The following is a 26,674-nucleotide window of genomic DNA, read 5'->3' on the forward strand; positions in this document are numbered from 1 at the left end:
CCTGCCTGAACTGTCGACTCTTCCCTCCCCATAGTTGACAGCCATTACGTTCCTTGGATCAAGCTGCTTCCCACCTAGCTCTCTACTACCTGATTTCGCAGCCTATTTTTTGCCTTTTGACTTGGACGCCTCTGGCTCTTTCATGAATACTCATCAGCTCTGGTGTTCCTAACTCTTTTGCGTACCTTGAAGCTTTCCTTATCAAACCACCATTGTCCTTTTGCCGCCTATCTACCTTGCACCTCCCTCCTCTTGCGCCCTCACCGCTTTGTTACCTCTGCATCTTTGCCTTCAACTATCTCGATCCAGAACGCGGCGATAACTTGATCATTATAAAGAGACCTTCGGTTTTGTACGGTCCAGGTCTTTGATCTCAAACCGCCGGCTCAGCCTTTTCCGCTACAGTTCCACGGCTCCTAGCTCACCCTCCTGTTTCTTCCTTCCATACTCGTGTCCCGACGATTCCATCTTTACCTATTCACTCCAGCCTTCCCGGTTCACTGGCAGATTAGACCTCCTCTATTACTCCCCTGATGGGCCCCCATCATCCGTCGACGTTACTGCTGCTGCTGAGGTAGTCGTGTAGTTGACGGGACGTGTTTGGTTGCTGCAGACTATGACATCTACTCACCACTCGAGGAGGTCGAGGGAGACCCCTCAACCCGAGATGTCTATCGGTCGCTACACAAGGCTGGATGAGATCGGCCGAGGGAGCTTTGCTACGGTTTACCAGGGTGTTCATACTGTGAGTTTTGCCGGGCTCAGCTTTATCACTCACTGCTTTCGTCTTCCTCTTGATGATGATAATGCCTTCTTGATTCATCGGCATCTCTTGCTAATCTGTTTGGAAAATCTATTAGAAAACACGCACGTATGTCGCCATAAAGTCGGTCAACCTTTCGAAGTTGAATAAGAAGTTGAAGGACAACTTGTCTTCTGAAATTCATATCCTCAAAGGCCTCTACCATCCACACATCGTTGCGCTAATCGACTGCCATGAAACAACCTCCCACATTCATCTAGTGATGGAATACTGCGCTCTGGGCGACCTATCCCTATTCATTAAGCGTCGAGATACTCTTGGAGATCATAGGTACACACGGGATATGATCGCCAAGTATCCGAATCCTCCTGGTGGCGCCCTCAACGAAGTTGTTGTCCGGCATTTCCTCAAGCAACTGGCGAGCGCCCTGAAGTTCCTTCGTGACCGGAACCTAATTCATCGCGATATCAAGCCACAAAATCTCCTGCTTTGTCCTTCGCCCTCGTCCTATCGCAGTGGCGTCACTCAAGTAGTTCCATTCAAAGGCAGCGAAGATTCCTTTAACCCTGCAACCGGGCTCGAGTCACTACCTCTTCTCAAGATTGCGGACTTTGGATTCGCTCGATCACTTCCTGCTACATCACTGGCGGAAACATTATGTGGTTCGCCCTTATATATGGCTCCCGAGATCCTCCGGTACGAAAAGTATGACGCCAAAGCTGACCTCTGGTCCGTGGGCACGGTGCTGTACGAGATGGTCGTAGGCAAGCCTCCTTTCAGAGCGACAAATCATGTGGAACTGCTTCGCAAGATCGAGAAAGGAGAGGATAGGATCAAATTTCCCGAGGAGAACCCGGCATCTGATGAAATCAAGGCGCTCATTCGGGCTCTTTTGAAGAGAAATCCCGTTGAGAGATTAAACTTTCCCGACTTCTTTGAGAATGGCGTGATCACAAGTCCTATTCCTGGCTTAGTGGCCGACGATCAGCCATCGATACCCCGGGGACCCCCTGCTGATCCAGAAACAGCAGAATCAACGCCGAGACCCGATTCTCGATCTGGAGCCGTTGTGCCAGGCGGTACGGAGCGCGAAAGGGAGGTTTCGTATTTGCCAAAAGGGGATGATGCCCTCATACAGCGGCCGCCTTCTCAAAACCAGAGATTGGGCACTCCCCCCACTTCAACACCTATGCGCCGAATAGGAAGCGGGGACAGGCCTCCATCTACTCCCAAAGAGCCACCGATGACTTACCCTCAAAGACCTAGTGCTGTCAGTCATGCAACTGCCCCGGGACGACAAGAACTTGTTGATCGCAATGCTACATTTACAGCCATGGAACGACAGAGGGGTCGGAATACATTTTCTGAAGGTTCTCCGCAGATGGACAGACAGGCGGACAAATTGAGAGAAGAAAGAGAACGTGCAGCACAAGATGTTGCTTTCGAGAGAGACTATGTTGTTGTGGAAAAGCGTGCGGTGGAAGTGAACGCTTTTGCAGACGAGCTGGCGCATAGCCCCCGCATTCAAGGTGGCATTTCAAGAGGTGCGCAGACGGGTGCCTTATCCCGTCGATCAACAGTGCACGGCCCAACGCCGTTGAACCCATCACCACCTCAAGCCACTGTCGGCAAGGCCATGCAGGTCCTTTCAGGACGTTCCCGTGCTGATTCAATGCACAACCGTCAGAGCTCATATGAGCGTCGATACGGGCAGAGTCCCACCTCAGCAACGTCTGCCATTTCGAAGGCGCTCAATATGGCTAGTGGACGCTTGTTTGGCATGGGATTTTCTCCGCCGCTGGCCATTACGAAGGGGGGACGGTCGCCTCCTCTCGCTTACAATCCATTTCCCGCATATCCCGCGCATGGCAGCTTGATGATTGGAGACGGGGCGAAGAATATTGTGGCCCTGGATGAGGATACAAAAACTGTCCAAATTCTGGAAGAATGTGCTACTCGCAGTGACGTCGTATACGGATTTGCTGAAGTCAAATACAAGCAGCTTGTTCCCCTTGCCCCGTCGGTCCAGACCGACCCATCATCTAAAGGCAATCTGGCCGGAGAGAGGGAGAATCCTGACTCGGCTGATGGAGGTCTCACGGTAGATGCTATTGTGACGTTGTCGGAGGAAGCCTTGGTTCTTTATGTCAAAGCGCTCTCTTTACTGGCGAAATCGATGGACATAGCAGGGGCCTGGTGGGCGCGGAAGAATCGCGGAGATGGTTTTGGGGATACAGCCATGAGCAGAGCCGATGGGGCGAGTACACTTGCTGGAACCCGCATCAACAATGTCGTTCAGTGGGTGCGAAACCGATTCAACGAAGTGTTAGAGAAGGGAGAATTCGTCCGTCTCAAGCTAATCGAGGCACAAAAGCGGTTGCCGCCCGACCATCCTAGCCATCCCGACAACCACTCCGTTGGCTCTTCGCTGGGCTCCGGGGCGTCTGTGGACGTTGTTGTGAGCCCCGGCGTCTCCGCAGAGAAGCTTATGTATGATCGTGCGCTGGAAATGAGTCGCACGGCGGCTATTAACGAGCTCACTGGCGAGGATCTGTCTGGGTGCGAAATAGCGTACGTGACGGCCATTCGAATGCTGGAAGCTGTACTGGAGAATGGCGAAGTACCGCGATTTGGGCAGGGCAAAGACGACACGTCCAAGGATAGTGACAAAATTGTACTTGATGCGGTACAGGCTGAAGAACGGCAAGTGGTGATAAAGCGTGAGTCGCTCCCCGCCGAGCAGGAAACCAACTAGTGCTGACGATACATGCAGTTGTCTCCAGCATCCGGAGTCGGCTGGCAGCTCTTCGCAAGAAGCTGGCGATTCTTGCGAAACGAGCACCGACACCCTCTGCTAATGTTCCCGGCAAGATGGCCCCATCAACTCCGGTCCCCGTGGCTGCAACACCACCGAAGTAAGCATGGGGCCTCTGTTGATTATCTCAGTCCACTCCGACTTATTTCTTCTGCTGAGAATGCCCTACATGAAGGCAATCTGACCCTTCAGCTGCATTATGTCTTTGATGCGACATGTGTTTGATGACCATTCTACCTATTACCTATCGGCTCGCCGCAGGCATTTCTTATTCATTTCCACTGGGACCCTAGTTTCCAAGCGCATTTGCTTATCGATCGATCGAGGCTCATATTTACTGCCCCGGATCGAATTTTTCTTGACTAGTCTATATCCATTTTGCTTTTTTTCATTTACAGGCTGAGCCTTCCGGCGTTGAAGTTTTTGACGGATATACACAGATTGTCTGACCACTTGGGATGATTCATGGCTGCGAGTGAATCGATTTGGGAGTCCAGGGTGCATGATCATGGTATTGATTCGGGGCGTACTAATTATTACCAGTCCGACGAACCTTACATTTCTGTACATAAAGAATCAAGACGAAAACTACCTATCTTCCTACTGGGATTGATTATTTTTTTTCAAGTGTTGATTTCGGTGCTCTTTGGAGCGGCGGATGGAACTTTGGACGATGGCGGTTTAGTTGCAATAATTAGCGTAATGCTAGGTACCGACAGTCTAGACGGAGCTGGCGCCAAAAAGGCTCACAGCACTAGGTGATCAACCCCAGCTGGCGAGCTTCGAGAAGTGACGAAAATTGCGTGATCGATTTCTATGTGTCATGGCCGCTTCCTTCTACGATTCAACAAGCTGCTGAGCGTGCTGTTGGTGGAGACTCCCAAGCCTCCTGGTTCCGCTGCGCCCAGGAAATTTTTTTTTTTCCGGCTCCATTGGCGGTTTGGCACAATCCGCCGGCCACATGGCGAATGTCACAGTCAGTGCCACACGCATCTTGATTGATATCATCCTTTTCTATTTTTCTTTAATTTTGACTCCATTTCTCCCTACTCTTCTGTAGTTCATTGAATCATTCTTGTTGCATATTTTCCTTCCTTCTTTTCGCGGCTTCGTTGGACTGAAATATGAAGCATTGACGGCGACTCGGCATCCCGAACTATACCTCCGATTGATGCCCGCGAGCATTTTCACACTCTTTATTTTTTGAGCTCTCTTTTCTGACAAGGTATCTGCTCCGCTGACAGGGATTGGCCATTGCATCATATTTAGACCCAGCACATCATCATGTTTAATCCATATCTTGCCATCGCTAACCGCCCTTGACCGCATAGTGCCTACTTGCTCCTGCATTGAAATTGAGCTGCTCTCGTGCTCAAGGAGCCAGAAAAGCAGTCCCTTCGAAGTAGGCATTATTGCACGAGCTACACTATGAGCGACCCGGTAACAGAGTCGATTTATCAGAAAGGCGCCATGCCTGAGGACAAGCCGTTCAGCGAAACCCCACGGAGGGCGGACGGAGTCTCCCAGCTGTGTATGTCCTACTCTATGTTCGCTGCATTAGGGAGATATCGGGGCTGATGTTTCTGTCCAGACGAGGGCAATGTTTTTGATGCGACACCAGACGACCGTCGCCAGATCGGCGTCGTCAGTGCGTCTTTCCTGATCTTCAACCGTGTTATCGGTACGGGTATCTTTGCCACTCCGGCAACGATTTTGGGATTGTGTGGTAGTGTTGGTCTGTCGCTCTTCATGTGGGTTGCGGGTACTGCCATCGCCATGGCAGGTACCGCGGTGTATTTGGAATGGGGTACTGCTATTCCGAAGTATGTCCTCCTGCAACCTATATGGACTTCACCAAACTCATGATGACTACTAGGAACGGTGGCGAGAAGAATTACCTCGAATACGTCTACAGAAAACCCAAGTTCCTGGCTACGGCCATGTTCGCTGCGTACGCCGTCTTGCTGGGTTGGGCCGCCAGCAACAGTGTTGTGTTTGGCGAGTATATCCTCAATGCTGCCGATGTGGAGGTCAATCGGTGGAATCAGCGCGGTATTGGATTGGCTTGTGTCACTGCTGCCTTCCTCATTCACGCTCTTGCTGTGAAATGGGGTCTCCGTCTCCAGAACTTGCTTGGTGTGATCAAGCTGGTCATTATCGTGTTTGTCATTGTTGCTGGCTGGGTGGCCCTAGCCGGTCATACCAAGGCTGAGACGCCTCATAACTTTAAGAATGCTTTTGAGGGCACAACTGGCAGCGGTTATGGTATTGTCATGGCGTTGTACAACGTCATCTGGTCGTTCATCGGATACTCCAACGCCAACTATGTAAGTCATTCGCAGTCGTGACTTATCTTTTCGAACTGGTATTCTGACTGCAAGATAGGCTCTGAGCGAGACGAAGAACCCTGTACGCACGCTGAAGATTGCGGCGCCGATCGCTATCGGATCCGTGGGCATCCTCTACATGCTGTGCAACATCGCCTACTTTGCTGCCGTGTCCAAGGAAGATATGCTCTCGTCGGGCCAAACTGTGGCAGCCAAATTCTTTGGGAACATGTTCGGTGCTCGTGCTGAGAAGGTGATGTCGGTCTTCGTGGCATTGTCGGCTTTTGGAAATGTGTTGTCCGTGATCTTCTCTCAAGGACGAAGTATGTTCAAGCTCGTTGCCCGTGGTGTTGTCTCAAGAACTAACAAGGTCGGCAGTTGTCCAAGAACTTGGTCGTGAGGGTGTTTTGCCCTTCTCGGGGCTTTGGGCGAGTAACAAGCCGTTCCACTCGCCAGCTGCCGGTCTGTTTGAGCACTGGGTCGTCTCGGTCATCATTATGCTGGCTCCCCCGCCGGGTGATGCGTACAATTTCCTGCTCAAGTGAGTCCGTCCTTGCATAATTTCAGCCTGAGGCGCTGCTAATCCGTCAAAAGCCTGATCTCCTATCCTCTATCCATTGTGAACGTCTTCGTGTCCGGCGGTCTTATCTATATCTACCTCACACGTTCAACACGCTTTCCTGACTGGGCCCCGGGATCCGCGCGACCCTCCCAGTCACCATCTTCTTCTTCCTATCCAACATATACCTGGTCATTGCACCATACATTCCGCCCTCGGAGGGACAGAGTGTTTACGAAGAACTTCCCTACTACCTCCACTGTGTCGTGGCGCTCGGCATCTTTGCCTTGGGCGCGATATACTATGTGGTGTGGGCGATTCTGATGCCACGCTTTGGTCGCTACATGCTAGTCAAAGAAACCGTGGTTGACGCTGATGGCTGGTCCAGAAGCGTTTTCACTCGACTGCCGCTCGCGGAAGCTGAGCGAGTTTGATCTCTCTTTTTGAGTCTCTCTTGTCAGCCAAGCGGCGGCAGATGGGATTCTCCGGTTACGACGACATGATTCAACATCTTGCCTTCATGGCATAATTTTAATGTGTATAAAGGGACGAACTGGATACCCTGGTATATCTTCGGAGTTTGGAGGCATTTAATAGACAGCATTCAACAAGCATCTTGAATTTTTGTTGCACAAATAGATTTACATATTTCACAAGTACCCCAATAGAGAGTACCCTAAAAGATTTTCCTGATTCAAGATAGTATTCAAAAATTTCATCTTAAGGTTGCCTCTTGTCCCAGTCCTCTATGGAAGCCCATCCACGAGATTTGCATAATTGCTGTCATGAACCCCTCAAACTGACTGGAGAACCGTCTTGCAAGTAATGCCACATGGGCATAGAAAAAGGCATCTGCCACAATGTACTTCTCAAAAGGAAGCCTGGCATATGCCGTTTTGACTTGCGTAAAGAATGATGAGGAGGGAAGAATGAACCATGAAAGATTCAAAAGGAAAAACCATAATGTCACGTGATAGGTTATGTCTCGTATAGGCTTAGTTTACCTGCGAGCTTGACTGCCCTTGATGGTTCTAAAGCGGTGAGGGTATCTGTGTGTAATGTACTGTATAGTGTAAGTTACGAGCCCATTATGAACGCTTTATTTTCACCGCCTTCCATTTCGGACCAAACGACATCGTTTTCTTCGGCGGTTGATGCCGATTGTAGCCAGTTCTACAGATCTGTCTCTACCATTGTTCACCATCCGTTGTAACTGTTGTCATTCTGATCAATTGAGTCTCCTCCTCCCTCTTCCTCCGCCTGCCCCCATTTTCTCCCTCTTTCCTCTCTGTTCTACGTCCGGCGGGGTTCATGCGTCGATTCTCCTCTGCGCGGTTACCGCTGGTTCTGAACTCAGCAAGGCCACCGCTTTCCTCTCCCTCTACAAAGCCCCTCCTTCTCCTCTCTCGATCGTCCTCTCTCTTCTCCTCCTCCCCATCAACTCCTGTCAATCGAATCACCCCCGTCGCTTCCCTCTTTCCCAAGTTGCAAAACGCTACTGCTCCTATCGAAGGATGTGCGTGTCCCGCCGCGCTGACGTGCCTTCGGGCTCGACCAACGTCACCCATGGTCGTGAGGTCTTGCCTACCAATGTCAAGCCGGTGCACTATGACCTTACTCTTGAACCCAATTTCGAGAAGTTCACATATGACGGTACCGTGATTATTGAGTAGGTTTTCTGTTCGGGATGTTTGCCTGCTACGGAGGCTCGGGGCACTGATGCCACGTATAGTCTCGATGTTGCCGAAGATACGACCTCCATCTCCCTCAATACCAATGAGATTGATATTCAGAAAGCCGTCGTCTCGTCCCAGGGCTCCGTTGTCACATCGAGCCCCGATGTCTCAATCAGCAAGGACAACCAGACGGCCACCATCAAGTTTGCCGAAACCATCCCCGCTGGATCCTCGGCGCAATTGAAGCTCACCTTCACTGGCATTCTCAACGACAACATGGCTGGCTTCTACCGTTCATCGTATAAGCTGGCCAATGGCGAGACGAAGTACATCGCCTCAACCCAGATGGAGCCTACCGATGCTCGCAGGGCTTTCCCTTGTTTCGACGAGCCCGCACTCAAGGCCAAGTTCACGGTCACCTTGATTGCTGATAAGAGCATGACTTGCCTAAGCAACATGGACGTCGCTTCCGAGACCGAAGTTCAGGGAGGTGCTAAGAAGGCCGTCAAGTTCAACACCACTCCCCTGATGTCCACATACCTGGTCGCTTTCATTGTCGGCCATCTGAAGTACATCGAGACCAAGGATTTCCGTGTCCCTATCCGTGTCTATGCAACTCCAGATCAGGACATCGAGCATGGCCGCTTCTCCCTGGATCTTGCTGCCAGAACTTTGGCCTTCTACGAAAAGGCTTTTGATAGCGAGTTCCCGCTGCCCAAGATGGACATGGTAGCTGTGCCCGACTTCAGTGCTGGAGCTATGGAAAATTGGGGTCTTGTCACCTACCGTATCGTTGATCTCTTGTTGGACGAGAAGGCCAGCGGTGCCTCTCGGAAGGAGCGCATTGCTGAGACCGTTCAGCACGAGCTAGCGCACCAGTGGTTCGGAAACCTGGTTACCATGGATTTCTGGGACGGCCTCTGGCTCAATGAGGGGTTTGCTACATGGATGTCGTGGTACTCTTGCAACGCGTTCTACCCGGAGTGGAAGGTCTGGCAGACGTATGTCATCGACAATCTGCAGAGCGCGCTTTCTCTGGACTCTCTGCGCAGCAGTCACCCCATCGAAGTGCCTGTGAAACGGGCAGATGAGATTAATCAGATTTTCGACGCCATCTCCTACTCGAAGGGCTCTTCCGTCCTCCGCATGATTTCCAAATACCTTGGAGAAGATGTATTCCTCCAGGGCGTACGTAACTACATTAAGAAGCACGCATACGGCAACACTCAGACCGGTGACCTGTGGTCCGCCCTTGCTGACGCCAGTGGCAAACCGGTGGAGAACGTGATGGACATCTGGACCAAGAATGTTGGTTTCCCTGTCGTCTCTGTGACGGAAAATCCCAGCGCTTCTTCCATCAAGCTGAAGCAAAACCGTTTCCTGCGCACCGGCGATGTGCGTCCCGAAGAAGACACAACACTGTACCCCGTCATGTTGGGCTTGCGTACCAAGCAGGGCATTGATGAGAACACAATGCTCACTGAACGTGAGGGTGAATTCAAGGTTCCTGACCTTGACTTTTACAAGCTGAATGCTGATCATTCCGCCATCTACCGCACTTCCTACCCACCCGAGCGGCTCAGCAAGCTGGGAGAAGCAGCCAAGAAGGGATTTTTGACCGTCGAGGATCGTGCAGGTATGATCGCAGATGCTGGTGCTCTGGCTGCGTCTGGTTATCAGAGCACTTCTGGTCTGCTGTCCCTCCTGAAGGGCTTTGATAGTGAAGCTGAGTTTGTCGTCTGGAACGAAATCCTGACCCGTGTCGGTACGCTGAGAGCCGCCTGGATATTCGAGGACAGCCAGACAAAGGATGCTCTCAAGGCCTTCCAGCGCTCTCTTGTCAGCAGCAAGGCACAGGAACTCGGCTGGGAGTTCTCTGACAAGGACGGCCATATCCTGCAACAGTTCAAGGCTCTTATGTTCGGTAGCGCCGGAATGGCCGAAGACCCTGTTGTCGTCAAGGCCGCTCAGGACATGTTCCAGCGATTTGCTGCTGGTGACCTGAGTGCCATCCACCCTAACATCCGTGGTAGTGTCTTCTCCATCGTCCTCAAAAACGGCGGAGAGAAGGAATACAATGTCGTACTGGACCGTTTCCGCAACGCTCCCACCTCTGATGAGAAGACAACTGCGCTGCGCTGCCTCGGTTCTGCCGAAGATCCCGCTCTGATTCAGCGTACTCTGGGCCTGGCCAGCAGTGACGAGGTTAAGAACCAGGATATCTACATGCCTCTCGGAGGACTCCGTGGCTCGCCTGCTGCCATTGAAGCCCGTTGGGACTGGATGAAGACGAACTGGGACGCCCTTTACAAGCGTCTGCCCCCTGCACTGGGTATGCTGGGCACAGTTGTCCAGCTCTGCACTGCCAGCTTCTGCACCGAGGAGCAGTTGAAGGATGTGCAGGCATTCTTTGAGAACAAAGATACCAAGGTGAGTTTCGGCGGCCGTCAGTTTCAAGGGATACATGACTAATGGAATATCTAGGGCTATGATCGTGCGGTTTCGCAGAGTCTGGATGCTATCCGGGCCAAGGTCCAATGGCTGAAGCGTGACCGCGCTGACGTTGAGTCTTGGCTGAAGTCGAACGGTTACCTCAGGGATGAGAAGTTGTAAAGATAACAGATATATACCATAATTTTAGAGTTGTTACAAAACCAGACTTAAATGAGAGATCTCGCTGTGCAGCTTTGTGAAATCCTGAGTTACGATGCGTACATTGGAAGACCGAAGAGCACGGAGCTTGATGCTTGGTACAAATACAGGCCACCAAAAACAGTCACTGAAAAAATGAGGCATGTGCTTCTTACTGGTTGTGTATTCGCACCACAAGACCTAAGGTTTGATATCTCCGACCTTGAAGGGCCAGAACGCATATTGGAGCACCGTAAGAATGTCTCTTCACTGAGCAAATAGGTACATAGTCATAAGGGTATACAGCATGATGGGGTCTACGTTATTCTACTGCCACCCACTTTTATTCCCAAACCCTGAACTGTCGTCGCTCTTTTTCGCAAATCCCCGGTTAGGCTTGGACTGGGCGGCTTCGTGCTTGCGCAGTTCTTCGGGGACGCGGGAAATGGGCGACTTCATGAGCATCTGCTTGAGATCGTACCTGTAGTAGTAAAGTCAGTATACCATAGCCCTCTAGATGATTCCGAGAATGGGAAGAAAGGGAGTGGGTGGGACATACATGACGTCTGCATCCTCGTTGCCGAGGAAAGTGATAGCCACACCGCTCTTACCAGCACGACCGGTACGACCGATACGATGCGTGTAGCTTTCGATGGAGTGAGCCATGTTGAAATTGACGACGAGACTGACGTCGGGAACGTCGATACCACGACCGGCGAGATCGGTGGCGACGAGGACGTTGGTCGAGCCGTTGCGCACGGAGGCCAGGGCGGCTTCACGCTGTTCCTGGGTCTTGCTTCCGTGCAGGGTAACGGAGGAGAAGCCCATCTGTTTGATTTCGCGGGCGATGGCGTCGCAGTTGCGCTTGATGTTGACGAAGACGATGATCGGGGGCCGGAACTCGCCCGAGGAGAGGATCTCGGCGAGCCGCTTCTTGCGCTTGTCTTCGCCGGCGATCATCTCGACGCGCTGCTCAACGGTGTCGACGGCTTCGCCGGCGCTGCCGATGGTCACGATGGCGGGCCGGCGGAGGTATTTGCGGGCGATGCGCTCGACGGCCGAGGGCATGGTGGCTGTGTACATCATTGTCTGGCGGTAGCGGTGGCTTCTCATGGCGGCGGAGTTCTCGGCTTCTTCCGTGTCGGGCTTCTCGTTGGTGACGGGGAGGGCGTCGAGGATTTTGTTCACGGGCTCTTCGAAGCCCATATCGATCATTCGGTCGGCTTCGTCCATGATGACGTAGCAGCACTGGCTGAGCACGAGGAGACGGCGCTCGATACAGTCGACTAGACGCCCGGGGGTGGCGATGATAATCTCCGCGCCGTTTCGGAGACTGTACGCTTGTTCTTCCAAGGAGTGGCCACCGACGATACTGACGACGTTGAACCCGAGCAGTTGTGTGAACTTCCTGGCTTCGATCTCAATCTGCTGTGCCAGTTCTCGAGTAGGGGCTAGGACGATGGCGTATGGACCGTCGTTCTTCCTCCATTCGAATTCGTCAATCCGGGGCAGCTCCGAGATGTATACCAGCAGTGGGAGCAAGAATGACGCTGTTTTACCCGAACCTGTGACGGCAACACCAATGAGATCTCGTGATTGCAGAGCAATAGGGATCGCAGCTCTCTGGATCGGTGTGGGCTCCTTGTATCCAACCTGGTCCACAAGCTCCAGGAGCCGCTTGGGAAGGCCAGATTCCTCCCATGACCGCATGGGATTCGGCACACTGCCGCCCTTGGTACTGATGTTGAAATCTTCTTTGAAGATACGCCAGTCCCTCTCGCGCATGTGCTCCAACTTCTTCTCGCTCCAGTGCTTGTCGAGCTGGTTCCGCGTACTCTCCTCTCTTCGTCTTCGCTCCATCTCCAATATCTCTCGGGCTCTGATGCTTCCAGCTTCCCGATCGCGGTCTTCCAAAGCCCTGGCATACTTCTGCGCTAATGTATCGGCCACATCGTCTCCGAAACCAGCCAACCGGCCACGCCCGTAGAAGTTGGCTTCATGTCGCTGCTGATACAACGGGTTATAATCCCCGCTCGTGTCCTCCTCCGTATTCCACTCGAAATTGAACTTTCGATCCGTCGTCCTCTTGCGCTTCTTCTTCGCTGAAAAACTCGACGTCTTCTCCGTTCCCATGTACTTCTGCTTGATCAAGGCAGCTTGGGCCGCCGCCTCGTCCTCCTCCGCCTGGCGCTTGCTGTCTCCTTTCCCATCCGTTAGACTGAACGACATAGCTTTCGGCGGAGGCGGCGGCAACATATCGTAGTTCTTGTTGCGCATCGGGGCGGGACCAGTCGGGACTTCTGAATTTCGCATAGCTCGCGGACCGGTGGGTATCGACCTTTCATCGCCATTGGGAGTCTCGGAGTAAACTGACGGTGATTGCGTCCCGCTCCGATCTGTACCGTTGGTGGATGGTTCTGATTTCAATCGTCGCCCTGCTGCCACCTCCTTGGCGCGCTTCTCTAGAGCAATCCGCTCTCGCTCAGCTTTGGACAAGAATTTCGGCTGCGTAGTAAGTCAAAGTATCAGCTATTGTGTTCAGCGCGTAGTCCCCGTGTTCGGAGGCAAACCTACCTTGGCCGCTGCGGCATCTGCCTCTCTCTTCTTCCGCACAAGTTCCTCTACACTCAACGGCGTCACTGCTGGGCGTTTCGCGCCCCACCCTACCTTCTTGTTCTTCTCTGGAGGGGGAGCTGGAGGAGCATCTTCCGGCGGTGGTGGCGGCACGGAAGTGTCCGGGGGCGGAGGAGGGGCGGCGGAATATTCTGGGGGAGGCGGAGGTGGTGGTGTAGGAGGTCTTTCTAAGGGTTCAGGAGGGGGCTGGGTAACAGGCGCACCCGGGGAGCCGTTTGAAATGATGCCATCCATGATGGTTGCGGGGAACTATGTCGCAAGTAGCGGTTGCGGACCCTTTGATAAGTGAAGCGTATCTCGAATTTCTACGGAAAGGCATAGAATCTCGACGCGCAGTCACGTGATTGTCGACCCATATTACCAGTGTACGCAAAAACAGCAAAGGAGTACATGAAGTCTCAGTGGCATTGCGACCTAGAATTAGAGTACACGATTGAAAAAGAAATGTCCAAATCCATAATTCCACCCAATCACTGGCATGATATCATTTGAGAAGTAGAGGCGGAGAAGCAGAGTCCGCCGAGATTGTGACGACCCTTTGCATTTGATGCGACAGAACCGCTATTTGTGTTGTTCTACAAGGGAGATGGCTCCTACCGGAGACAAAGAGAAAAGCATGAGGAAGCCGTTTACCTTATCGGTAGGGGACGGGCTGAGACGGGTACTAACCCATGGCAGCAGTCAGCCAGTGTCTATTGCTGAGATCACACATGCCAACTAAGCACTTACACCACCATTGACTGGAGTCTGTTGATAGTAAGGATATGGGCTGGTTTGCGGAGCAGCAGCGGCGGCGGCGGCAGCGACTGTTGGGTCCACAACAGGCGCCACAGGTGCCGCCTGACTGCCGTTCTGCGGGGCTTGCACTGCGCCTCCAGTCTTGGTATGAGCCACAGAGGCGGGACCATGGACTTCGCGATCAAGAGTCATGTACTCCTTCGCTGCGTCCTTGGTTCCCCGTTCAAGCAAGTAGACCATATAGATCTGAACGAGGTCCCTCACAACGTCGGGTGAAAGGGCACTCTTAGAACGGATGTCATCAACCACCTGCTTGATACGTTCGTATTGAACGCTCTCAGTGGCAGCACTCGTGGGCTGGTCTAACTCAAATATGAGATAGCTGTTCCAGAATGGACGGCTGTCCAGGTAGTACTGCTGATTCTTCTGGAAGACTTGACGCGCATCCTCGGCTGAGCCCTTGATCTTCCACAGGAGGCGAGCCCACTCAGCAACAAGCGCAGCCTTGGTAGCCAGGTCGCACTGAGGTGAATCCAACTGATTCTTGTACACTTCAATCGCTGCCTCAAGACCACCATGACGACGACACATGTTCGCCAAGGAGATAATAGTCTCCACATGGTTCGGTAGGGTGGCAAGGATCGCATCGTGGATATCCTTAGCAACGTCCACCCGGCCGCTCATCTCTTCGAAATATGCGTATTGGAGGCGCGTCGCGGGGTTTGCAATTGGAACATAGAGGCAGCTTGCACGTTGATAGATATTCCGCACCTCTTCCTCCTTGCCAGGCTGGGCAGACATCCATCTAGCATAGCGTTGCCAGAACTCGTCGTAATGAGCGCATGTCACGAGACAACGCTCGTATAAGAACTGAATTCGAGGATATGATCCCTCTGCCTCTTCAAAATCGAGATACTTCTTCCAGTTGGTTAGCTGACCCTCGTCCAGCTCTGTGACATGGAAATATGGGCGCTTAATCTCCGACTCGTAGGTCCATCGCTTGGTAGTCTCTGTCTGTGTCTTTGAGAAAATTTCAAGGTGGTAAGCGTCGACACGGAGCCGGAGATCCCTCTCGATTTCTGCTTCTGCCTTTGCGCCCGGGGGTATCTGGCCAGCGGCCGCTTCAAGCTCGGCGCGGAATTGAGACAGAGTCTCCGCAGGCGCCAATTCTGATAACGAACGAGATTGTGCAAGTTGGCGATATCTTTCGAAGTAACGAGCATATTGATGCATTGGAATGTGGATAACGCGGCCAAGAATGGCAAAGATCTTTTCAGGAGCTTCGACTCGTTCTTCGAATTCGATATATTTGTCCCAGAAGGGATGCGCCAGGAAATCTAATCCAACGCTGCTCGCTCCTCGCTCGAATAACCTGCAGAAAAGTATGTTAGTGCCGACAACTAGTACATTGTTTGAGCAGAAACGGGGTCGAGAAGGGTATACGGAAAGGGGGGATGGCAAGGATGGCAAACATCAGTTTTAACTAATCAGTGCGCGAGCCCAAACAATTCAACGAGTAGGATGATCAGACTGAGGGAAGGATCTCCTTCCCCCTCCCTGCGCATCGTGCGCGCAAGAAGCAGTCTCCGAACAGAGTTACTGGTCTTGGTGTCCGTGCAAGGAAGTGGTGCTTGAGGTCAAATCAATTTCACCAAGGGAAAGGATACAGCCTGAAGAAGCCAAGGGTGAGAAGTAAACTTCAGTTGAACCTGGGTAAGGCGACAATCTCACCCATCATCAAGGGATTTGTTGCCAGTGAAATCTTGCATCATGCATATTCGGCACCACGATAAGGTCCGCGCTGTGTCGGTAACGGTTACAGGGAAGGAAAGGAAACCAGCTATAGTATACTTACTCTCGAATGATGTCGGGATCATGGGAAGTCTCCGCCTTGAAGGAGCAGTAGTTGGTCCAAAGGTCAACGGACGATGAGATGCTAGCAACTCCCCGTTCATAGACCTAGGAAACCCGAAGTTAGCACCGAACATGCGCAGTGGAGAGAGAGAGCTTTCATACCATGTCCGCTGCTTCTGTACCAGTGATGGAGAACTCCAGGTCGGCATATTTCTTCCAGTATCCGAACAACAAGGGAAATTTAGCCAAAAACCGATCGAAGACGTTTCTGACAGTTGTTATGGCCTGCGGATTGGAGTTGCGATTGATTCCACCCTCCAGCGCCTCGGCAGCGCGAACAAGCTTCTCCCACGTCTCGAAGTAGTCAGGGTCGTCGGCCTAAACGAGCATTTGTCAGCTACAACACTTGCGCTTCGCAACCAGACAAGGGCGAATCAGGATCATACAAGTTCGGTCTCAAGCTTTCTCAACTCGGCGTTCTCCTCCTCGGAACCTCCATAGTTGTAGTCCGCCATAATGGCAATCACTCAAAGGTACCAGCAGCGCGAGGACAAGCGAGAAGGAGTGATAGGCGATGAGTGGAGAGTCTTGACAAAGAGAAAATGCAATGAATGGAGGAGACGTAGACTCCTGAATAACAAAAGTAAGACGGTTGCGGGAGAGAGGCAGAGTTCCGCCAGGATAGGTAGAACTTCAGAAAGTGAGGAAGCCACCGTCACCAGCCACACAGCGGCCGCCTTTCCTCGCTGCCAAGCCTCATCTAATGTGGCTTAGCCGCACCCCGGGCTGTGGAATTTCTCATAGCACATCTAAGAGTATTTCCTTTGAAGCTATCGATCGCCAACACAACATTATCTATCCCACGTCCCCGACCTCACACATTTACTCGGGGTTTCTGGCTTGGGCTTATTACATTTCACCATGTCCACCACAACAGCAGCCACCGACCTGGTGAGCAAGCTCCCCCTCCGTCTACGCAATTTCTTCGCCCGCTATCCTCCGCAAATCTACTCCGCGGCCGTACGCCCTCCCGTCACTGAGCCCGAAACGCCAGCCCCTGCGGCCGAGGAATCCCTTCCATCGCCATACACGCCCAACCGAGACGCAAAGGGCTTCAAAAAGCCCGACCCGAAAGCTTTCTCCCCGTCCAAATCGATCCTCTACTCCAACCCGGAACATCCCAACCCTTTCCTGCCACGCAAGAACTTCCGCAATGGCAAGTGGATCGGCCCGCCCATCGGGCTGAGGAGACAGGCGGAGCTGGTCAAGTTGGCTATCAAGTATAACGTGGAGGCGTTGCTGCCGCCTGGGCGCAAGTCGACCGAGTATAAGGAGACGAGACGGGCGGAGCGCGGACTGGCGATCAAGGGTACCGGTGTTGGACAGAAGGTCAAGGGTCACAAGTGGGAACGGACGATGGAGGCTCGTTTGGAGGACAGGCGCAAGGCTATGATGGAGATGCCGGAGATGATCCGGTTGTGGAAGCAGGTAAGCATTCTGTTGATGTTTAGTGTGCGGTTGGAAGGTGTCGAGGCTAATTTGATGCAATGCACAGAGAGGTCATGGTCGTGGCTGGAAGCAATGGCCCAAGAGGTGAACGTATATATGTCAATATCTTTGCTATCGCACGGGATTTCATCATGTCGCATCTGTTTTATCTGCCAATCCTCGACTCACACAGCTTGGCTAAGATTTCTATATGGATCATTGACGGGGTTTGGGATGGGAGTTCTTGTTTGCATATGTACTGTACAAATAGATGTTCTAGCAAAAATTGCACAAAGCGTTCCATGTTTCATAGTATTACTCTGTATGTATACTGAACCCTTCAAAATCAGACTCCAGAACTGGACAGCCTCGACAACTTGGCCTATGCAAGCACTATTATATAAGTGGCAATAATATTCAGAAGATTGAGTGGTCTCATATACATGTCACCAAAACGAGACGCTGGTATCAAACGCCAAATCCAAACTAGGCAATCAGATGATTCTCATAAGTCGTAATCATGCGCATACGAAGGAGTAACGATATCGCCAACCATCAGCGTCCAGCGCTCCGCGTTATCATGCTGCTCTTGCGTAACTTCTGACGCAGAAAGAGAGCAATGTCTCCCAAAAACAATTTTGTTGTTGATTTTCCTGGTCTTTGCCAGCGTCGAAAAGGGCTCGTCGCGACGGACACCGGTAAATTGGTCAATGCAGACCATCGAGCATCGTTGACAGGAACCAAGTACATCGAACCGAAGCTCTTCAGGTCCAATTTTGAGGGCCTCCCACTGGTCTTCGATGTATGGCTGCTCCACCTTGGGCGAGTCTGTGAGACTCTCCGCGACGACGATATTGGCCCGGAAGACGTCAGCGGCTACGGCTTTGCTTGTCCCCGTCTGATTTTTCTTTTGACTGGCTTTGATGTTCTCGTTCAAGTAATTCACAGAAGAGCGCGATATAAGGAGGATCGGACTCTCGTTGGACAGGAGAATGGGATTTTTCTCCGCAGGAGGCGGCGAAGGGTCTTGAGGGAAAGAGCCAGGCATCACGAACTTCCTCAGGTACTGTTTCCAAGCGCCTGAGGGCTTCCGGGGTGAAGCATATCTGGTTGAGGAATGTGGTGGAAATCGTGCCAGTGTGCAAGGCACACTAAGGAAATCGGAGAAAAATTGCGCGACGGAGCGAGAGGTATAAGCCTGTACAGTCACCTGGTCTCCACAAACTGTAGAGGCCTTTGACGTTCGCTGGCAAAGGGAGGTCGTGGCCAATTCTGTGTCCTCACGCAGGAGAGACACTTCCAGGAGCTTCTGATCAGTTGAACCCGGCTCCCCGCAAGTGACACGCAGCACATTGCGGTCAAGGTCGATAGAAGGTCGAATGAGAGCCATACGAGGATACTTCTTCTGGTTCAAGGCAGCACCAGTACCCTGGTGGATAAGACACCATTCTCGGTCCCAAGCCAGCCCCTCCCTTCTGACCTCCCAGCGTCTTCCATCAGGAACTCTGAATGGTCCGCAGCTCTTGAGCGGATAAAGAGACAGGCTTTCGATATAGAAGCGGGGTTGCTGAAGTGGCACACTGTGTACTGGTGTAACCAGAGAGTCCACAATTGGCACTTTCTCGACATAAAACTCCTCGACAAACTCGACAAAGGTATCGATGTCCTCCAAGTTAGTCATCGCTCCAAGGCTGAGCCTTAAGACGCCAGTCGGCCGGCCGTCCATGACATCGTGGTCATCTCCACAACGCAGACCAGCTGAAAATTGTTGGAGCAAGTCAGCTCCCGTCCACCCAAGGCTCCCCGATGTGCCTCCCGGGTTGCACAGGGAGCCGGATCTAATTTGGATGTTTTTCATTGCTGCAAGTCTCTCAACTTCAGACTTTCCGATCCATGACCCTTGGCCGTTGCGGAGGTTGAACGCAATGATAGGGCCTTGTGTGGAGGGCCGGTTGTAGTCTGATAGTGGAGACTTATAAAGCTCGCAGACTCTCTGCCCGTTGAAGTGTCTCAAGGCGTTTAGTCGGTCATACAGGCGCTTTGCAAGAAAGCGGGTATGAGACGAGATATTTTGCATCGAGCCGAAGAGACGCTCATGAGTTGCAAACGCCGAGTCGAGGGCAATGATATCGTGAAACGGGAGGGTGCCGTCCTCCAGCCGATCATGTATAGAAGATTGCTTTTTCGCATGCCATTGCAACCCACGTGTCAGGACCATATCCACAGTGCCTCCTCCGAAATACTTGCGGTGCTCAAAGATCTGTCCAGCACTCTTGCGGACGATCAACGCACCAAGATCTGGAAAACCAAAGATCTTGTAAAAACTTAAAACGGTGAAGTCCGGCGCGGCGGATGCATCACTCAAATCGAGAGGCGAGGTCGAAACCAAAGACGCCGCGTCAAGAAGAGTATAAACGTTTCCGCCGGCAGTCGCCCCCTGATTTCTGATCCTCTTGCACCATGACAATGGCAGACGGCGACCATTCATATTCGACTGCGCAGGATAGGCAAACAACTTAAGCGACTCGAGCCGGACATCACTCAACCTTGAGATCCAAGCTTCGACCTCGTCATCGGAGGTGAAGCACCGACCTCCCTTCTCTGCGAGTTCTCGTACACCAACGAGACTCGTATGAGCGTCCACATGGTACCCATACCAGAATCCCTGCCGTGTCGAATCCCTCATTCCATCCGCAACCAACTTGATCGCCGCGGTGGCATTGGCCACAAATACAAGATCAAACTCTTCCGGGTCTGCTTTGAAGAAGCGAAGGGCTCGAAGACGCACGTCATCCACGCGCTGTGTGGACAGCTGGGAGGAGGCGGACAAGGAATGGGGATTTCCGAACAGGTTCGAAGTCAACTCTCGAGAGAAGGACTCGATCAGTGATTTGGCATATAACGTGGTTCCTGCATGATCCAAATATGTCGTATCTGCAACATCGATGAGTACAAAGGTCAAATACAGTGTGACCTTCGTCAAGGGAAGGAGGCACACCTTTGAGCTGCGGATACTCTCGCTCTCGGATTGTGTCCACATTCTCCGAGTATCCCATTCCATACTCCAGTATTTCTTCTTCACAGCTTGTGACTCCCACCATATTGTAACGCTTATCACCCCAGAAAGTTCTGCCTCAAAGAATTCGACTGCGAATAATCCAAACGAGCTGTTGCGCCGATGCGGATATAAGGTGGCGACAACCTAACTCCGCACGCGATCAACCAAGCACCGGAAGATTCACACCCGGACAGCAATATATCGCCTCGAGATTGACTATATCAAACAGGAGGCCGACACTCGATATATGAAAACCAGACAGAGATGGGTCGAAGTTCAATCAACGTTCGGTATACAGATAAGAGACTCGTCGGAGCTTACCGACGGACGAAAACTTCATTGACCGGTGTCCAGAGAATATGAATCCCACTTCAGTGAGTATGAATAATGGCCTGAGCAACGAGAGCCCTCCAGGACAGACATCTCTCTGCCTTAAATAACTCGGATATGTTCAGTAATTCAATGAGGGCAGGGATGATGGTAACTGTTGCATCTGCGTGCTCAGAGACGACGAAGGTCAGCTTCCCCACAATAGGATAAGAATGGGCGAGGGGCGGAAATCCCCGACGGCGTGGCAATAAGCCATCCACCTACAAACTCATGTGGCAATTCGCCAGAAAAACAAGCAGAGCGATAACGACACGCCCCAGCCAACAATATCGACTTATCGGAGCACCACAACCCCCACTTAATCGCGCCCGTTAATGTCTCCAAATCGACAGCCTGCAATAATAGTTCATGCATGTCGTATTCGAACCACGCTGCCTAACAATGCATTGTCACCATCATCATCCTCGGACACTTACCAGGACATGGTTCACACTGCTGAGCTGACGGTTGGCGACTGAACTCGTTTTTCGCCCCTGATACTCGCTTCGAACTACGAATAAGATGCTCGTTCCAACAGCTGACTGCAGCCATTCCCATGTCCATGATGGTTCCCTGAGCGGTTGCATCTGCCTGGTTGGGCCTGCAAATAGTATGAGGCTGGCCTATGGTCGGAAGATAATCGCCTCCCAACCCATGCGGTCATGAGGAAATTCAAATCACATATCGATACGTGGCATGGTTTGTCGCCAACAGACGAACCAACAATTAATCTAGTCGTTGACTGGGTCGATGAAACTGAGATGCAGGGTCGGGTTCGACCTGCACGAAATCTCAGGTAGGGATCCGGGATCCCCATGACTGTCAATGCACTCGAGTCTTGGTTCTAGAGACGTGATTCGTCTTGCATACAGCCTATCCGGTTGAAAAGAAACAAGCGAGGGCTACGGAGTATGTAGAAACGGGCTGGGGCAGAACAAAACGGGCAGGTAGGTAGCATTAGATGGTGACGACGTAGCGGACACCTGTATCAGGAAAGACATAACGTACAGGGCGCAAACAGCTGAAACGAGAATTCCAACCTGACTCGTGATTCATCGTATTTCAAATCGTCGCAAAGATCAAACAGTGTGCGAGGCATTTATACGTAATATTTGGGCTTCGCCCGGCAAGGTATGTCAGTTCAAGGGACATCCTGGAATCAAGCCAAACTTTCGTTGGCACCACCAATCCTGAATACCTCTTTGTCCTTGCGCTGTTCACTTGTTTCTCCCCTCGTTTCTTGGAGCAAATTGCATATCTTTCACGTCATCGCATATCCATAAATCATAAAACATTATCGTCAATCATGCTCAGACAACATAGTGCTGGCGACTCCTCGAGGAGCTGCGATGCTTGTGGCCATGACCCCGTCGGCTGCTGTGGCTCCTCCTCCGCACCGTCGTTGTCTCCTTGACGACCACTTCCCTGTCCCTTCTGTAGATAAAGAGCGCCAGGATAGCCGTCCAGAAGAAGAACACCGTCTCCATGATCCCCAGCGCAAAGCAAGTCTTCAGCATCGCGCACGTCTTGTTGATCTCCAGGTACAGGTGGTTCTGGTTTTCGTAGCCAAGGTACCCGAAGGGCCAAGCGACACCCACACAGAGCCGCCATTCCAGTGAGCGCAATCGGCGTCCGCGATGAAGCGGAGCTCGTAGACTCCTGCGATGAAAGCGCCGAAGAAGAGGAGGTCGACGAAGGCGACGAAGAACGCAGAGCGCTTCGTGGTCGAATGGCGGATGAGCGTGTCAAAGGCCCAGAAGACGGCAATCACGCTGACGATAAAGAGCACCAGGATGTAGGGCGGGGTGATCTGGTTTGCTTTGAGATAGCCGTCGACGAAGTAGGCCTGGTCGGCATGTTAGGCTCCGGAAATGCATATGCCAAAAAGGTATATCTGCTTACCATCATGCCAATGATCGGAATCAGGAATACAATCTCCACCAAGCGGTTGAAGATGAAGAACAGACTTCCAATCATCTTGTCCGCTTGCTTTTTCCGACTACTGCTTCGATGGATAAAGTCAAATGCCGACTTGAGGTATGTGAGGAGATCAAATGTCCAAAATGTGGAGACAATGCGCTTGCGATTTTGATCAAAGCCGATAGTGTCGTTACGTATCAGCGATAGGATGATTAGAGAAGAAACAGGATATGTGCGCAAGTTCAAGAGACTCGTGTTATCCACAACTTCTTGCGTTAGGCTGTGTACACTACACCTCTGCCGGAAATATGTTGAGCAAACACAAAGCACGAGGGAACGCTCAAACGTGGAATCAGGGAATTATGCATGCAAGAACGAGGTCAGATCATGGCAACACATAAATTCAAAAGGGGGAAAAGAAAGACAAGAAAGACAATGCCTCTTCCCGAAAATATTCTCCGAGCTGATCATGATGGAGGGGAGGCTGGGCGACTCAGATTGCTGGATTGCGGGGTGGCTGGGCAACCAGCATCATGGATCATTATCGACACATACACGTGGGGGAGATGCGGTGCCTGGTTGCTACTTGCTCCAGAGCTGAACTCTCCATTTTTAATGATTGATTAGACATCGACATGTCCTTCTATCATTTGCAGTGATGTCGATAGTAGTATAGCAGCATGTATGTAACCGATCCACTGTTGGCTCGAGCGGCCTATTTCCCACGCGGTTCTAGCCATGGTTGATCTTTAGCTTATTTGCAGCCTACCTTTAACTGAGAGCTAAAAGCAGTCAGGTACCAGCATTTGAAGATGCCGTCTATGCTTCGTATGCAGTAACTCAATAAATTGAATTTAGCTGACTGATTAATGATATATGCTGATGCTCCTGGTATGATCGACAACCATTCGGCTGCGTTTTTAAATAGAAATCGTTACAAAATCTATCAAACGCCAAAAAAAAAATGACAAGCAGATTAACCAAAATACAGCGGGACATATGTATAGAAACATGATCCCTTTTTTATACTCGAACAAAGATTCATCAATCATGGCACGGGTATACTTCAGGACTTGGCAGTTTATGAGCAAACGCGCGATATCCGCACACTCCAAAACTAGTCTCATTTATCCCGAAACTGCAGATCCGACCGACTCTTACTGTGAGTCTCTGCCTGGACGAGTGGCTACTGGATCCGGCCGTACGTGAGGAGCAGTGACGCCTGGTAGCACAGTTTGTGTCTGAGAATGGTATGAAGTGTCAGCTTCGTATCTTGGTAGCCCGCCGATTCCCGGATTCTGTGTACGAGCATAGCCACGCTGCATCTCGTATCCATCTGCAACATCTTCACTGGAAGATGACCATTCACCATCATTGTCATGGGATCGGCGGTTGCGCAAGTCCGAGGTGTACGGGTTAGCTGAACCCATGTAAGTCGGAGAAATTCGCGCCGGACCGATCTCAGGAGCACCAGATGCGTCTATCCTGTCTTCCGCCGGGTCCCGGAGAGCTGATGTGCTCGCATAGTGGTCAGACAGAGGCGAGGCCTTGCTGGGTGCCACAGGGTCTGTACCCCAGCTTCGAATCGGATACGCGCGCCCTTTCTTCCACGGCTCGGAAATGGGTGGGAAATACTGGCGGTAGGAGATGTAGGCGCAGACAATGCCCAGCAATGACCCACTGATCACGTCAAAAGGATGATGCCTCGCATCCATGATCCGTGAAACGGCAACAAGTGTCGCCGCGAGACAAGGAATTATGACGATGATGGCCTTCCAAACTTCGCCTCTGTTGTCCATAAAGTGCAGTTTTCCACACAGCCAAAGAGTCAAGTAGAACAACCCGGCAAAAGATGCTGTATTCCCAGATTAGTACAAGGAAAAGAGCATCAAAACTTTGAGAGAAAAAAGCTTACAGCTACTATGACCTATACTATCAGTCAGCGTAGCTCAAGAAAAAAAAAAAGATTAGAAGGCCCAGGGTAAACTTACCTGAAGGCCAAGAACGGAATCCATCCTTGATGATTGCGGGGTCTCCCGTACAAATAGTCGAATTGGACAATCCAGGAATAAGATCTTCGCTTCCTGGTCTCGGCTTGCACCGATCGATCAAATCAGGCCTGGGCTTCCCACATGCGGTCTTCAGCACCTGGGTGATGAGAAATGCGAGTCCCTGCGATAGCAGAAGACCCAGGAAGCCACAGTTGAACTCCCATAGGCGATCCTTCCACCGGTATGGCCCGGTAAGCTTCCTCTTCCCGGATGCCGGATTGTACGGCTTGTGATGCGAGAACAGACCGTCAATGAACAGCGTATACAACGCAATTATGACGAGGGGGTGGCGCAGGAGATGAGCAGGGCTGCCTGGATCGAAATGCGCTCGTGGACGGCATAGGGGTACTGGATGGATATGTTTCGCAGAGAGAAATGCTGGTGATAGGGTTCGATGGAATCGAAAATGTAGAAACCAGCAATGCAACCGCTATAGTGAAATTATCGGTAAGTGATTGTGACGGTCTTCGAGCGAAACGGAAGGAAATACGAACATGAGGATAAGATAGTCGGCAATGTATCTGTATAACGAAACAGAAGCTATTAGCAACACAATTCCAGTAAGTCAATCTTGCCGATTTCATCACTCACGAAATTATAATACGAGGTCGTAACCGCCGCTTCGAGAACGGTAGTTTAGAGGGAAGATTATCCATTTTTTGACGCTGAAGCTCTTAGACCACAAACATAAACGGCCTCTGGTGAAACGAAGATTCTAAAGGAAAGCTGAGCATGAAAATCAGCTTTCACTGCACAATAGGACAAGGAGACGCATTATATTTCCCAAATTCGGGTACAAACTGGGCTGGTACAAATAGCCTCTTGGCTATTTCTTGGAGAACACAGAAAACAAATCCTCTTGTTCCTTTGGAAAATGACTGATCCACAACTTACTGTACAAGTCAAAAGAATATCCCGCGATCCCGCGCGGCGATGTAAATCAGGATCCTAATCTTCGGAGTATCCCCAATTGAGCGGTTTATGAGATATCGTTCATGGCAGAACCTGAGCATGCGATCATATTAATAGTCTGCCGGATCCAAAGCTGCCTAAAATAATTCAAACATTGAGAACAAACTGCAGGGCTATGCCAATAACGGGAAAAATACTGCTGCCACCTCGACGGCTAAGGCTTGAAGCGTGTCCCGTGGCGTGGATCGTAGCCATTCAGGCTTGTCCTGACACAATCAGAACCCGCTGCGCTCAATGAGAAGCGCTGAGGCTGTCACTGAGGATCCACAACTAGACCCTGGCCTGGAGTAGGTCGAACAACTGTGAATCAGATCAAACGAGGACTTACCTAGCTTGTTTAGGCCACAGGGGCTCAAAGTCTAATTCTAAGCCACCAGAGCACCACTGAGGGCACGTGTACAACCTCGATTTGATTTCTTTTGTATTGTCCTTTAAAATATATAATTATTCGTGATCTAGAATCATTTGAAAAACAATTAAAGAGAGATAATCAACCAATGTCCTGTCAAGTCAAATGCTAAGTCCACTGTCTCCGTGGCGCCCAACTATTCTGCACGGCGGGATCGTCCAGTAATTTTAATTGGCAACCTGAGGCACACGACAGCGGTTGTTCTAGGCAACATTATTTTTTGTCACTGAATGCCACTTGGATAGTATCTACCTGAACGAAACATTGTCGCTCCTTTGAAATAAATCTTTGTAGCTTGCAGTTCTATTTCGATAGTTTATTTAGGAAAATTCTATTAGTATTTGGAAAGCTAATCGGAGATAATATCTGTTTGAAATGGTTGACTATATATATCCTTGTGGTTATTGCCA

General features: G+C 51.3%; 8 protein-coding genes across 8 annotated transcripts; 4 read left to right on the forward strand and 4 right to left on the reverse strand.

The window, feature by feature from the left end:
• The first annotated feature begins 231 nt into the window (after window positions 1–231).
• Window positions 232–3,750, forward strand: atg1 (serine/threonine protein kinase ATG1). Its single transcript, XM_024821358.1, has 3 exons — window positions 232–745; window positions 861–3,483; window positions 3,537–3,750. The coding sequence occupies exons 1-3, from the start codon at window positions 617–619 to the stop codon at window positions 3,680–3,682; spliced, it is 2,898 nt and encodes a 965-aa protein (XP_024681479.1). The 5' UTR covers window positions 232–616; the 3' UTR covers window positions 3,683–3,750.
• An 862-nt stretch (window positions 3,751–4,612) lies between these two features.
• P174DRAFT_442750 (high affinity methionine permease) lies at window positions 4,613–7,130 on the forward strand. The gene is made up of 8 exons (XM_024827646.1): window positions 4,613–4,803; window positions 4,910–5,109; window positions 5,170–5,401; window positions 5,455–5,905; window positions 5,964–6,228; window positions 6,284–6,446; window positions 6,500–6,570; window positions 6,621–7,130. The coding sequence occupies exons 2-8, from the start codon at window positions 5,007–5,009 to the stop codon at window positions 6,896–6,898; spliced, it is 1,563 nt and encodes a 520-aa protein (XP_024681480.1). The 5' UTR covers window positions 4,613–4,803; window positions 4,910–5,006; the 3' UTR covers window positions 6,899–7,130.
• Window positions 7,131–7,654: 524 nt separating this feature from the next.
• Window positions 7,655–10,818, forward strand: P174DRAFT_391448 (M1 family metallopeptidase). The gene is made up of 3 exons (XM_024823517.1): window positions 7,655–8,133; window positions 8,197–10,570; window positions 10,625–10,818. The coding sequence occupies exons 1-3, from the start codon at window positions 7,979–7,981 to the stop codon at window positions 10,751–10,753; spliced, it is 2,658 nt and encodes an 885-aa protein (XP_024681481.1). The 5' UTR covers window positions 7,655–7,978; the 3' UTR covers window positions 10,754–10,818.
• Window positions 10,819–10,986: 168 nt separating this feature from the next.
• P174DRAFT_513377 (dead box ATP-dependent rna helicase) lies at window positions 10,987–16,667 on the reverse strand. Its single transcript, XM_024831973.1, has 7 exons — window positions 16,444–16,667; window positions 16,160–16,375; window positions 15,999–16,102; window positions 14,135–15,515; window positions 13,346–13,654; window positions 11,331–13,276; window positions 10,987–11,252 (listed from the first exon to the last, which is right to left on the reverse strand). Exons 1-7 carry the CDS (start codon window positions 16,510–16,512, stop codon window positions 11,099–11,101), a joined length of 4,179 nt encoding a protein of 1,392 aa, XP_024681482.1. The 5' UTR covers window positions 16,513–16,667; the 3' UTR covers window positions 10,987–11,098.
• A 177-nt stretch (window positions 16,668–16,844) lies between these two features.
• On the forward strand, window positions 16,845–17,853 carry P174DRAFT_442754 (mitochondrial 54S ribosomal protein mL59). The gene is made up of 2 exons (XM_024827647.1): window positions 16,845–17,485; window positions 17,553–17,853. Exons 1-2 carry the CDS (start codon window positions 16,919–16,921, stop codon window positions 17,592–17,594), a joined length of 609 nt encoding a protein of 202 aa, XP_024681483.1. The 5' UTR covers window positions 16,845–16,918; the 3' UTR covers window positions 17,595–17,853.
• Window positions 17,794–21,037, reverse strand: hxB (putative molybdenum cofactor sulfurase protein (HxB)). Its single transcript, XM_024824183.1, has 2 exons — window positions 20,484–21,037; window positions 17,794–20,419 (listed from the first exon to the last, which is right to left on the reverse strand). The coding sequence occupies exons 1-2, from the start codon at window positions 20,584–20,586 to the stop codon at window positions 17,991–17,993; spliced, it is 2,532 nt and encodes an 843-aa protein (XP_024681484.1). The 5' UTR covers window positions 20,587–21,037; the 3' UTR covers window positions 17,794–17,990.
• Window positions 21,038–22,222: 1,185 nt separating this feature from the next.
• P174DRAFT_461385 (uncharacterized protein) lies at window positions 22,223–22,889 on the reverse strand (the record flags this gene model as incomplete). The annotated part of the gene is made up of 3 exons (XM_024829995.1): window positions 22,223–22,465; window positions 22,507–22,758; window positions 22,815–22,889. The coding sequence occupies 3 exons, from the start codon at window positions 22,887–22,889 to the stop codon at window positions 22,223–22,225; spliced, it is 570 nt and encodes a 189-aa protein (XP_024681485.1).
• Window positions 22,890–23,783: 894 nt separating this feature from the next.
• P174DRAFT_442759 (phosphatase PAP2 family protein) lies at window positions 23,784–25,888 on the reverse strand. Its single transcript, XM_024827648.1, has 6 exons — window positions 25,778–25,888; window positions 25,475–25,609; window positions 25,378–25,404; window positions 25,233–25,313; window positions 24,824–25,191; window positions 23,784–24,687 (listed from the first exon to the last, which is right to left on the reverse strand). The coding sequence occupies exons 2-6, from the start codon at window positions 25,537–25,539 to the stop codon at window positions 23,990–23,992; spliced, it is 1,239 nt and encodes a 412-aa protein (XP_024681486.1). The 5' UTR covers window positions 25,540–25,609; window positions 25,778–25,888; the 3' UTR covers window positions 23,784–23,989.
• Window positions 25,889–26,674: the final 786 nt, after the last annotated feature.

This window comes from Aspergillus novofumigatus (genome assembly GCF_002847465.1).
Source record: "Aspergillus novofumigatus IBT 16806 chromosome Unknown P174scaffold_5, whole genome shotgun sequence".
NCBI lineage: Eukaryota > Fungi > Ascomycota > Eurotiomycetes > Eurotiales > Aspergillaceae > Aspergillus > Aspergillus novofumigatus.

Coding starts and splice junctions, on each gene's coding strand:
- atg1 (XM_024821358.1), top strand. CDS start 617: ATGACATCTACTCACCACTCGAGGAGGTCGAGGGAGACCCCTCAACCC. Junction 746..860: donor TTTACCAGGGTGTTCATACT/GTGAGTTTTGCC, acceptor AAAATCTATTAG/AAAACACGCACGTATGTCGC. Junction 3,484..3,536: donor ACGGCAAGTGGTGATAAAGC/GTGAGTCGCTCC, acceptor CGATACATGCAG/TTGTCTCCAGCATCCGGAGT.
- P174DRAFT_442750 (XM_024827646.1), top strand. CDS start 5,007: ATGAGCGACCCGGTAACAGAGTCGATTTATCAGAAAGGCGCCATGCCT. Junction 5,906..5,963: donor GATACTCCAACGCCAACTAT/GTAAGTCATTCG, acceptor ACTGCAAGATAG/GCTCTGAGCGAGACGAAGAA. Junction 6,229..6,283: donor GATCTTCTCTCAAGGACGAA/GTATGTTCAAGC, acceptor CAAGGTCGGCAG/TTGTCCAAGAACTTGGTCGT.
- P174DRAFT_391448 (XM_024823517.1), top strand. CDS start 7,979: ATGTGCGTGTCCCGCCGCGCTGACGTGCCTTCGGGCTCGACCAACGTC. Junction 8,134..8,196: donor GACGGTACCGTGATTATTGA/GTAGGTTTTCTG, acceptor TGCCACGTATAG/TCTCGATGTTGCCGAAGATA. Junction 10,571..10,624: donor TTGAGAACAAAGATACCAAG/GTGAGTTTCGGC, acceptor TGGAATATCTAG/GGCTATGATCGTGCGGTTTC.
- P174DRAFT_513377 (XM_024831973.1), bottom strand. CDS start 16,512: ATGGCGGACTACAACTATGGAGGTTCCGAGGAGGAGAACGCCGAGTTG. Junction 16,376..16,443: donor GAAAGCTTGAGACCGAACTT/GTATGATCCTGA, acceptor ATGCTCGTTTAG/GCCGACGACCCTGACTACTT. Junction 16,103..16,159: donor GTACAGAAGCAGCGGACATG/GTATGAAAGCTC, acceptor CGGGTTTCCTAG/GTCTATGAACGGGGAGTTGC.
- P174DRAFT_442754 (XM_024827647.1), top strand. CDS start 16,919: ATGTCCACCACAACAGCAGCCACCGACCTGGTGAGCAAGCTCCCCCTC. Junction 17,486..17,552: donor TGATCCGGTTGTGGAAGCAG/GTAAGCATTCTG, acceptor TGCAATGCACAG/AGAGGTCATGGTCGTGGCTG.
- hxB (XM_024824183.1), bottom strand. CDS start 20,586: ATGGTGGGAGTCACAAGCTGTGAAGAAGAAATACTGGAGTATGGAATG. Junction 20,420..20,483: donor AGAGTATCCGCAGCTCAAAG/GTGTGCCTCCTT, acceptor TCGATGTTGCAG/ATACGACATATTTGGATCAT.
- P174DRAFT_442759 (XM_024827648.1), bottom strand. CDS start 25,539: ATGGATAATCTTCCCTCTAAACTACCGTTCTCGAAGCGGCGGTTACGA. Junction 25,314..25,377: donor GCCGACTATCTTATCCTCAT/GTTCGTATTTCC, acceptor ATTTCACTATAG/CGGTTGCATTGCTGGTTTCT. Junction 24,688..24,823: donor ATTCCGTTCTTGGCCTTCAG/GTAAGTTTACCC, acceptor CTGGGAATACAG/CATCTTTTGCCGGGTTGTTC.